Below are 12,288 nucleotides of genomic sequence, written 5' to 3' on the forward strand. Positions count from 1 at the left end.
CCGGGACTTGTGCTAACCTGAACCTTATCTGGATCCAACAATGTGCACAAGAGCAGCAGCTCTCTGCCTCTTCCTGACCCACACCATTTTTATTGAATCAATCTCTTTTTAAACTATTGTCACTTTGACACTTCCAAAATGTTCAATTGCTCTGTATAACATTGTAAATAACTCACATTATGTCCCCTTAATTTATCTTATAAAGTAGAATGGCACTGTGTGGTTGTGTTGACCGGTTTTGTTTTTTGACTTTTTACCTGAGCATCTTCAGTTTGTCTTAATGAGTTAAATCAAAGTGCTGATCCAACCTTCTGATAAAATAAGATCACTGGGCAGCCTGCACCACATATATTTTGGAAATGCCAGTTTATAAATAATGCCTCTGCTTCTGTATGCAACTCTGAACGAATAGACATTTAAATGTCATCTGCTCACAGCTGTGCAATGTGTTATGTTCATTGGTACTTGTGAAAAAAAACCTTTGCCCCCTTGTCTATTCCGTGCAAAATTGACAGGGTCTCTTTGGATCCCACCCACTCCATCCCACTTGTGCTTCACCACAGTCACCCCAAAATAGTTACCCACTCAAACTTCTAAAGTGGTTCTAACGGCAGAAGCTTAACTTTTATTATGCATTACGATAAAAACAGTGTGCAGCAGTCCCATCTCTATCCCATCCAGCGGGTGTTTTTTTTTTTTTTTTTTTTCTTTTCTCCTTCAGGAGAAATGCAGCTGTCCAGGACTCTTCCTCCTCATTGGAGCACCATTTGCGCTCGCTGCTATCAGTCGGCCAATGAGAGAGGGGGGCAGGGTCTAGCCGCAGCTTCGTGTCTGGGCACTTGGGTGCCCCCATAGCAGGCTGCTTGCTGTGGGGCATTTAACAGGGAGGGGCCAGGAGCGACTAAGAGGGACCTGAGAAGAGCATCTGGGCTGCTCGGTGCAAAACCATTGCACAGAGCATGTAAGTATGACAAGTTTGTTATTAGTAACAAGACTTTAGTATCACTTTAACCCTTTTGTTGCCGGGTCCTGTGCTCCATTTTTAGACTTGGCTGGCTAGGCCATTTTTGCAATTTTTTTTTCCATTACTTTTTTGTTTTTGTTTCCCACTTTCAGTTTATTAAAGACCCCTCCCTCCAACCTTCTATTTTAGAAAGCATGTGAACAATAGAATACAAGCAAGATGCTACTGATTTTAACGGAACAATTAGATTTGCGCGAATGTTTATCAAAACAATATTTTTGTTAAAAATACACTAAAATCATTAGATATAAACGCAGCAAATTTTACAAAATTCCTACTAAATAAAAAAGCTTAACCTACATACATGGTGCAGAGCTCAGGGGTGTGCAGTGTACAGAGTGCAAGGTTTAGGGGTGTGCTAGTGCACAGTTTTGCAGGGTTCAGCTCTTTTTCTCAGGCTATTCACATCTCGCTTCCACCCCTCCCCTTATGGCGAGGGCTACATGAAATCTGGCTGGCCAGATTCGGCGTGTACCCATGCGTGTTAAACGGCTAAACTAAATGGTGAGTAGCTTAACATTCTGAAGGGTGATACAAAGGCGATGTCAAGTATAAAACCCAACTTAGTGTGGCGTTTCACCAGGCAAATGCCACAATAGATGGATAGGGGGTTCTTCTAAGAGAGACCAATGCACACAGATCACACTAGTGCGGATTTTTATGTCAAACACATGGAATTTTTGACAATCCCTGGAATTCTTACAATAAAAGAATATACCGTATTTTCCGGCGTATAAGACGACTTTTTGGATGCAAAAAAATGCATCCAAAGTCGGGGGTCGTCTTATACGCCGGGTACGGTCTCCGTGCAGCTGCGATCGTCATAATTTCAAAGCTGCGCGTCCTCGCTGTCCTGTGATAGGCGGAACAGAAATCTTCCCAGCAGCGCCTCTGTTCTGTTTTCCGCCTATCACGGATGCCTTCTCATCCTCGGACGAGATGAGAAGGCATCCGTGATTGGCGGAACATAGAACAGAGGCGCTGCTGGGAAAATTTGTGTTCTGCCAATCACAGGACACGCTGAGAAGACGGCGCGCGGCTTTGAAATCATGGACGCTCGCAGCAGACGGAGACTGTCACCGGCCTGCAAAACGTGAGTGATGGCACAGTGGGGGGGGAAAGTGGGGGCATGCAATGTGATGGCACTGTGGGGGAAAGTAATGTGATGGCACTGTGGGGGAAAGTAATGTGATGGCACTGTGGGGGAAAGTAATGTGATGGCACTGTGGGGGCATGTAGTGGCACAGTGGGGGCATGTAGTGGCACAGTGGGGCTTGAAAAAAAAAAGGGGGTAGTCTTATACAGTGAGTATATCCCAAAATTTTTACTGGAAAATTAGGGGGTCGTCTTATACGCCGGAAAATACGGTATGTTGCTTACTCAGGAAGCCTGATGGCAAAACTGTTAACCATTGCAGTGCTTTCACCCCACACCCAGGACAGGATAAGTTAAATGCAGGTGCTATTTACGGCACAGATATTGAATTCCACTAATCATTATTCATCCTGTACCCAGAATGGGTCCAAGCTTGTGAATTCCAAATGTACATAAGGAATGCTAGATCTGCTTGTTACATAAACATACTTTTTCGGTTTCTTCTAAATCTGTGCAACTTAAATCATTTGTGTTTTATTGTAAAGTTTGCAAAGGAACACTACCTTAAGGCCTCGTGCACACCGGATGTTTTTACACCTGCTGTTTTTGACTGTTTTTTTTTTTTTGCATCCAGTATCTCCCCAGCATGTTATCCCATGGGTTCATGCGCACGCACACAGGCTGTTTTCAGCGTTTTTAGTTGGTGTTTTCCGTCTGGGAAAAATAACCCAGTACTAGTGGGTTTTAGGAGGTTTTTCAGCTGTAAAAAAGGTCCAACTCTGATAAAAGCTTCTCAGCATTTTTAAACCATAAGCTCTTGGAGTATTGCTAGAAAAACGCTACTGCAAAAAATGCTACATAACTTGTTCTACAGCTAACGCCACTGACATTTCTATAACATCCAGTGTGCATGAGGCTGAGGGAGATGGGTTACTTGGCTATGCTGCTGTCCATCATTCCATTCCTGATAAATGAAATGTGTTGGACCACTGGGGTCCATCTCGGCTTATTGGCTTATTGGTTTCTCCTGCTGTCCACCTTGTCACCACTGTCCCCTGTATTGAGGTTAAGGTCTGCAGTGGTGAGCCAGTAAGACCTGTGAAGGGCTGGTTACCCGGTATACTTCAGGGATAATTTTCCTGGTAACATGGATTTGGGCAGCAGGGTGTAATATGTTGCTAAACGAGCAGCCCCAAAACCACTGTAACAGCAGTCCCGGCTGACGGCTTGTAGTTCTCAATTAACTACCAGAGCACTCAATTGCTTCCTGTCTAGTAACTGCCTGCCCATATGAGGTATTAGCAGACATACACTGACCGTCTACCGGAGCCTTGCATTGCACCCTGGTAGCGGTTGCAATACTTTACAGGCTCCTAAAATAAAAAAAAATAAAAAACATTCATGAACGTGTGTTTTTTTTTTTTTTTTTTTTTTTTTTCCTGCAAAAAGATGTGCTTTTTTTTTTTTTTTTTTTTTTTTTTGTAAAAAGTGAATTTATCCTTTTTAATTTTGGTTTGGTCTGTCGCCATACAGAAATTACCATCGGGGTCTGCTTTTGATTAAAGGGGTTGTAAAGGTAAAAAATGTTTTTTTCACCTTAATGCATCCTATGCATTAAGGTGAAAAAACATCCGACAGCACCGCCCCCTCGAAAGTCCCGCGCTCTTCCCCGTCATCCTCTTTGGTTCCCAGCCTGGCTGTTGATTGGCTAGCTTGCACGGATTGATAGCGGCGCAGCCATTGGCTGGTGCTGTTGTCAATCACATCCCATGACGCGGGGGGACGGGCCGAGTGATGCAGTCGCCGGCTATGTCCGCAAAAACTTTCCACCATGCAAGTTCACTCGCATGAAGGTGGAAAGCTCTTGCGGAGGGGGAGCCATGACAGCCGCCGAGGGACACCAGAAGTGGATCGCGGCCACTGTGTGCAAAACGAGCCACAAAGTGGAGGGAAGTATAACATTTTTATTTATTTTTTCTTTACTGTCGCTTAGATTTAAACCCTTTCAATTATATAAAGATTACTTTGTGATTTTTACCCTTTCTTTGATTATGCTTCAGTGCATGTATCACGTTTTTTTAATTTATGCTTTTTTCGATTACATTTTGTTTTCTTTTTTTTACAACAGTGATGTCCTCGCCCTGCCTATTTTCAAGCAAGAAGAGTCCAGTTTGCCTTCTGAAAATGAAAACAAGATTCTACCTTTTCAGTATGTGCTGTGTACAGCTACCTCCCCCGCGGTGAAGCTTCACGAAGAGACCCTCACCTATCTCAACCAAGGTGAGACCTGGAGGCCTCATGATCGCATTTCACATAACTGACCATTGTTCCAAGCCTTTTTATCATGGGTTGGACAGTAGACCTTCAAAGAGGTCTTTTAAAATTGTGCTCTTGTTAAAGCGGACCTTCAGTTTTCAACTTTCCATCTATTAAATCTTCTGCCCTAGTTTTTAACTTTGTATAGTAAAACTTTTTTTTTTTCTGCCAGTAAATCTTATACAGCCCACTTTCTGTTTCTTGTCTGGTAAAAAGCCTAGACTTATGACATCATGCACAGCGCTCTCTAACACTTGTGAGATTTCCAGGAAGGGAGGGGGGGATGAGTCCTAAGAGGGCCAATGAAAGCTGCAGAGCTGGAGTTGTGCATGTGTAAATCCAGGAAAAGAATAGGCAGCAGCTTCAGCTGCCCACAGTTAAAATGCATGCAGCTGGCCTCGGTGGAGGGAGATTTCTGCAGCATATTTGGCAAGTACAGAATTGCAGTACAGTTGAACCTCGGATTACGGGCATAATCCGTTCCAGGAGAATGCTCGTAATCCAAAGTACTCGCATATCAAAGCGTGTTTTCCCATTGAAGTCAATGTAAACGAAAATAATTTGTTCCGCATTAACTTCAATGGGATGCAATACCGAATGCGGACAGAGCGCCAAATGAGGTGCTGCAGGCCAATTTTTGGCTTTGCTCAGCTTCTGCACCTCCGTACCTTGGGCCAAATGAGGTACTGCAGGCCAATTTAGCTTGAATTCTGCTCGTCTTGCGAGTCAACACTTGCAAACCGAGTCAGAATTTTTTTTTTTTTAAGTTGCTCGCAAATCAAAACGCTGTCAAACCAAGTTACTCTTAAACTGAGGTTCCATTGTGTGTGTATATATAAAATACTATGCAAAGTGGTTGGAGGGAAGCTTCAGAATGGCAAAGATGTTTTTATTACAAATATGTGAGCAGGCTGCAGTTCCTCTTTAAGTTGGTTGCATCAGATCTAGTGGTGCACCGAAATTAAAATTCTGGACCGTAACCGAAAATGGTTGAAAACCAAAATAGACAGTTTAAAAATAAATATATTCGACTTTTTAATTACATTTTTTTTTTTAAAGCGCTTTTGCAGCCCTATAAATTCTATGTCTTCACACTGCTCTGTTGTGCTTCTCCCCATTGCACCCCTGTTGCGTTTTTGAGTCGAATGACATGAAAATTGCTGCACTAATCTGCATTCCTTTCCTTATACTGTCACAGCATGAGGAGACGAGAAAGCCAGTAACCGGCAATTGTGAAAGGCACCATCTACACTGATCATCGGGGTGCTGATGATGAGTGCTGGAGAAAAATTATCCGCGCAAAATTTTGTAACCAAAACTATTAAACTTTTGGGCGTTTTTTTTTTTCTTCAAATTTGTCTTTAGTTCATTTAATGAAAAAAAAACCCAAGCGGTGAATAAATACCACCAAAAGAAAGCTCCATTTGTGTGAAAAAGAACATTTCATATGGGTACAGTGCTGTATGACCACGCAATTATTCGAAGTGCGACAGCGATGAAAGCTGAAAATTGCCCTGGGCAGCTAGGGGGTGAAAGTGCCCTGTAGGAAAATTATTAAGTTTGGTTAGGAGTCTTGAGTGCACTAGCCCTGTCCTCGTGACACTTGACGGCGTTACACCATGCAAGATAGTGATGGGACCATTTCCCAACAGGGATGCAAACAGTATTAATGATAATGTATAGGGGTTTGTATATAATTTGCTACTTCTGGCCAGGGCTAAGAATCTGTGGCTGGTTTTCACATATTTGTCTCTTTATATAGCCTGTTTAAAAAAAGTAATTTTTTCATTTATGAAAATGTCTGTAAATGTTAAATTTGCCCTATGGAAAATGTGCCACATTATAGTATTCGCCAAATAAAGTAGAAAACCTGTTAAAACTCATCAAGACGGTACATTTAATCTGAGCACAAGAGGCTTTCTCACCGCCAGCCATTTTCAGTGACAGACCTCCAAGTATGGCCACTTTTAACTTGGTCATTTAGACAATGTTTATCATTTTTTTTTTTTTTTTTTTTTAGCTTTTCCTACAATAACAAGGTGTGTGTGTGTGTGTGTGTGTGTGTGTGTGTGTGTGTGTTATATATATATATATATATATATATATATATATATATATATATCCCTAAATTCTTCATCCAATCTTCATCGTTTAAGTTGGCAGGATCAGTCTTTTTTGCACATATGCTAGCTGCTTCTGAAATATTCTTTATCACAGTCCAGTAGAGTCGCATTCTTTCTTAGAAACATGGTGTATAAGCATGAACCCCCCCCTTTATTATTTATATTTATTTATATAATATATAAAATAAAGGGGGGGGTTCACGTATGGGCCGCTTTAATAATTTTCACCCCAATATACAGCAGCATACAAATACAAAATGACTAATTCAAGAATGAGGTGGTGAAAGTTTACAATGGTTGTGAAACTGTTTTGCACAATACAGAAGGTAAATAGCTGAGCACTGCATAGGGGCAGAGAGGCATTAATTCACATACAATGGAATTCATGCTTATACACCATGTTTCTAAGAAAGAATGCGACTCTACTGGACTGTGATAAAGAATATTTCAGAAGCAGCTAGCATATGTGCAAAAAAGACTGATCCTGCCAACTTAAACCAAGATTGGATGAAGAATTTAGGGATAAAAAAAAATATATATATTCTCAGCCTTTTGGGTCGCTCTCACCTCTTGCTGCTTAAAATTTAAATTTTTGTTTTCAAATATTTGATCTCTTGTATTTTTTCTTTCAAATAACTTTTTAGAAAACGAAAACTGAATTTTTTTGTATTGTGCAACACTATCGCAATGCCTGGTTTCCAGTCTTTAAAGTATACCGAAGTACAGTCTTTTTACACTTTGTGTGGTGATGTTAAAATCTGTATTGCTGTGATTTGGGAACCTTAGATTGTAAGCTCCTTGAGGGTTGGGACAGATGAAGAGAAATTGTTGGCACTATATGAGTAATACTAAAATTCAATTAGAGGGTATTCTAAAGCGTTGTTAAAACAAAACATGTCCTATATTGCAGCTTGTCAATCAGTGTGGTGACTGCATTAGTTTGCTCTCTTTCACCTGGTGATCTGGCTGGTAACACACTTTCTGTATTTATGCTGCCTCATCCAGAGTGTAGGTACCCTTTGTCCGCTTTGGGCAGCAGCATTGTTGGTCTGGGCAACAGACTTGACAGGTTTAATTTCATTGGAAGCACTCCTGTAAAAGTGGCAAATAGCTTGTCTCATCCCTCCAACTGCTGCATATGCAGGATAGCTTCTTCTGTTGAAAAGACTTGCTGGAAGGATCACCAGGTGAAATTCAAATGGAGCATGAAAACTAATGCTGCCATCGTAGCCAAGAATTGGTAAGCTACAATGTTTGCTTTTGGGTTAAACGCTTTAAAAAAAAATGGACATAGTTTATTTGGAAAGGGACAATAAGTTAATAAAATACAAACTTCATTTCATTCTTTCTGCTTTCCACAGGTCAGTCTTACGAAATCAGGATGTTGGACAATAGAAAACTTGGAGAATTACCAGAATTAACTGGCAAATTAGTTAAGGTAAGTTTTAATAGGTTTTGTTGACTACAGACCACTATAGTGAAAAATGTACACTGGTAATGATGTGGTTCATAACTGGCATTAAAACTTTTGCTGCCAGAGCTGTTTTTACACACGTTTAAAATATGATTTTTTAGGCCCAAAGGTTCGTTAAAACCCCCCGAACATGTATGTTTTCTGAATGCAGAATAAAATGGTGGTAGTTTTTTCTTTCTTTTTTTTTGGTCACACAATATCTGTGCAACCGTTTTATAAAGTGCAACATTTCTGTAAAAAAAAATTTTGTTTTTTAACACGCACAGTTGCAATTTTGTTACTCAATTTTTGATCAAATATAAAAGTTTTGGTTATGCTGAGTAAATAGATGCCCAAAGTGCCAAACCTAGAATTTTTATGCATGCCCTTAAAACGATACTTTGGTACTCTATATTTTCCAAAAGCAGCACATATTTTTTTTTTTTAAATGGTTCATACAGTGCAGTTTTAAGTTAATCGTTAATGTGCCTAGAATTATTTATCACTCAGCATGCCTGGTGTAACGTGTATTGCAAGCATCGCTTTTGAACACATCCACCCCCTGACCAGTGCGTTTTATGTTTGTATACATGGGGCCTTCAAGTTTTGTTTGGGGGGGTGGGGTTGTTGTGTGCTTGGGAGCAACCCCCCCCCCCCCCCCCCTTTCACTTATAACTTTAAGGCTGAATTGCCTTCATTAGAAAGCCAACAGTTGTATGTGAAATGTACACACTCCTGGTGACTGCAGCCACCGGGTGCTGGTGTAAAAAAAAAAAAAAAAAAACCCTGCTGCCACCGCCATAAGTATCACTGTGTGTATGACATATGCTGTTTGGTTTTGAGATTATAAGGCAAACTATGTACACTAACGAAATGTAAAATTCTTAGTTATCAATAAGCAGTAAATTCTTCTGTAGCTGCAGGGACTTTTGAAGAACTTCTCATATTTTACAGCAGTAAAGCCATTTTTTCTGCACCTCAACTTGCCCTGCTCTCTCCTCCCCAACAGTGTCTCAGCCTCTAATATAACCGGATGTAAACACAGAGCAGGTGCTGTGGGAAGGGAGAGCTGGGCTGCTGAGAGCTGACTTGAACAACTTTAGTGCTTTCTTTGTGAAATGAAAGGATGGCTTGTTCCACCGGGCTGCAGATCTCATAGCCTAGCGTAGGACATTTTGTTGTGGCAATATTCATCTGGATTAATAATTGTTCTGCCTACAGAGCATCTTTCGGGTGGTGTTCCATGACCGGCGTCTGCAGTACACAGAGCACCAGCAGCTGGAAGGCTGGAGGTGGAACAGGCCTGGAGACAGAATACTTGACATTGGTAATAAGACTGGCCGTGCATTTGTATGAAGCTGTGTGCCATGTGTCTGAAAGAAGGTGATTGGTTAACTGTAGCAACTTTGTGGACATTGTATTGTTTATAGAAGGAAGGGACTGACGCAAGTTTTGGATGAAATGGATATGGTTAAAGAAACCTTGCAGGAATTATCTACTTCTGATTTCTGACTATACAGGTTACATGGCAAATTAGTCTAGAATCTGCCCACGCTATATGCCGGCCAATTTTCCACTTCATATACTGTGGTTATCCTTTGGGGCTTGTAGCGCTAAGGTCTTGGCTTTAATTGCCAATAGGATTTTGTGAAGGCTTTATGTGCTCGCCATTTTTGTGTGGGTTTCCTTTAAAACATAGATTTCTTACCATAGTCAAAAAATATGGTGCAAATAAACCAGCCTATACAAGTGACCATGTGGTTGCCATCATCCCTTGTAAATTTATAATGTGAAAACCTTTAGGGTTGGGATTATATAGGCAACGAAAAAATATATATTCAAAAAGTATAAAAAATATATATATATATATATATATATATATATATATATATATATATATATATATTGCATTACAAAATATAATACAAAAACACTGATTACAGACCTATAAATAGCAGACACCATGCCATATTTCAACAAAAGTTCCCCCTAAAGGGTAAACTTTGAAAAGTTGGCTAATCCATTAGTTAATTTAGGATTAGCCAACTTTTCAAAGTTTACCCTTTAGGGGGAACTTTTGTTGAAATATGGCATGGTGTCTATCTGCTTATATGTCTGTAATCAGTGTTTTTTGTATTATATTTTGTTATATATATATATATATATATATATATATATATATATATATATATATATATATATATATATATATATATATATATATATATATATATATATATATATATATATATATATATATATATATATATATATATATATATTTTTCGTTGCCTATATAATCCCAACCTTAGAGGTTTTCACATTATAAATGGTACAAATTATTACAAGGATTTTTCCACATCGCCAAATAACACTTGGGGTACAGGTAGCAAGATACTAATGAAAAATGCCTATAAATACTCTGGAGACTTAATAGGCCTCAATGGTTGAGATTGAGGAGACTATGCAAACAACTTGTTACCTGGGTGCTTCACCAGTTGCTGATTTATGTATATGGCAAAGACAGCCACAGGCAACTAAATCTTATATGGTACAGCTTGCCAGAAGGCAGGTGGAAGGTTTAGGTCAGCTTTAATAGGATTATGTAGTATGATGAGACCAAGTTGAGCCATCACCCCAAATGCTGTTTGTGTAAGCTGAATACTGTATATTGTCAAATAGTCAGGCAGCCTCTCTGCTATTGAGAAGATGCACTATCCTCAAATTTATGTGCAGAACAAACATGAAAACAATCCCATGCATTATCCAATTGGGTTGTAAGTAGAAATATAAAAAGTGAGAACAGTCTCGGATATCATCCAATTAGATTAGAAGTGTTCAAAAAAAGCACCACCACCATGGACTGCCACCGAAGTGTTGCCCCATGTGCCTAATTGGTGTCGCCTCACCTGAAGTGGTGGACCCCTAAAATCAACGTGGTCAAAAGTGCTTTAACCACATAGGCAACATGTCAGTAGCACTCGGGTCACATCTCTATGCTGCAGCTCTTGCATTAAAAAACAAAACAAAAATAAAACTGAACTGCAAAGAGGATCCAATAGTGTAATGTTGCCAGTGACTTTACCCGCTTAAGGACTGCACCAAGTACATTTTACTGCGGCAGGGCAGCCTTTAAGTGCAAAATTGCTTACCTGTAAGTGACTTTCTTCTTCGACTTTGGGGCGCACACCCCCAGAGCCTAGTTCTAGCTGTGATTAGCAACAGAAGGGAGACGATCAGCGGGTCCGGCGAACACGATATCCGCCGGCCACCCAGGATCATTCTGAAGAGAGGCAGAGCAGTGGTCTGCCTTTGTAAACTAGGCAGATCGCCATTCTGCCAGAGGAAAATGGAGATCTTGAGTTTTCTGCTGAGTAAAAGCTCATTCCCCACAGTTGTCACTCATAGGAAATGGATGTTATCCCCTTCCCTGCTAATATCAGTACAGTAACGGTGCAATTTTTGCACTGATCATTGTATTGGTGTCACTGGTTCCCCAAAAAGTCAGGTGTTCTGTCTGCCGCAATGTTGTAGTCTGGCTAAAAATTGCTGATCACTGCCATTACTAGTAAATATAAATAAAAATATCCCATAGTTTGGTTTGCGCAAAAGTTATAGCATCTACAATCAATATACGCTTATTGATATTTTTCTTTACCAAAAATATGTAGCGGAATACATATTGACCTAAAAAAAATTTTTTGTTTATAGTGAGGAAAAAAAAAACACAAAGTTGGATCAAATGCCACCAAAAGAAAGCTCATATTTGTGGGTAAAAAAAGACATTGATTTTATTTTTGGCAGTGTCGCATGACCGCGCTATGGTCAGTTAAAGTAACTCAGTGCCGTATTGCAAAAAAAATGGCCTGGTCAGCAAGGGGTAAAACTTTATGGAGCTGAAGTGGTTAATGGGAAAAAAAAAGGAGTAACACAATGTACTGAGACGCATACAAATGTCTATTCATATAAAATAAATAACCACATCTCAGGGAGTGTGTACAATGCCAGATACTACCAAGACAAAGGGAAGATTTCCTTCCAGGATTAGGGGCCTTTTGAAGGCATCTTAGTCAAACTAACACCACAATTTAGTAAAACCATATTTATTCAATTCTGTTAAAACAGACCGTGAAATACATCGCCACACATACAGTAGCTCACAAAAGTGAGTAAACCCTCACATTTTTGTAAATACTTTTTTATTATATCTTTTCATGTGACTACATTGTAGCAAAGTGTCATTTCTTTTTCAGTGTTAAGTAGTGAAGGAACAGCTT

At 39.9% G+C, this 12,288-nt stretch overlaps 1 protein-coding gene across 3 annotated transcripts in view; it reads left to right on the forward strand.

Moving 5' to 3' along the window:
- Positions 1-12,288, forward strand: part of TFCP2 (transcription factor CP2) — a 95,147-nt gene that overhangs the window by 18,302 nt on the left and 64,557 nt on the right. For all 3 annotated transcript variants that reach the window (XM_040340846.1, XM_040340845.1, XM_040340843.1), the window contains exons 2-4: positions 4,248-4,399; positions 7,920-7,996; positions 9,233-9,338. In XM_040340846.1, the coding sequence (XP_040196780.1) occupies positions 4,248-4,399; positions 7,920-7,996; positions 9,233-9,338 (335 nt within the window). The remainder of the gene's footprint in view (positions 1-4,247; positions 4,400-7,919; positions 7,997-9,232; positions 9,339-12,288) is intronic.

Source organism: Rana temporaria, chromosome 2 (assembly GCF_905171775.1).
Source record: "Rana temporaria chromosome 2, aRanTem1.1, whole genome shotgun sequence".
NCBI lineage: Eukaryota > Metazoa > Chordata > Amphibia > Anura > Ranidae > Rana > Rana temporaria.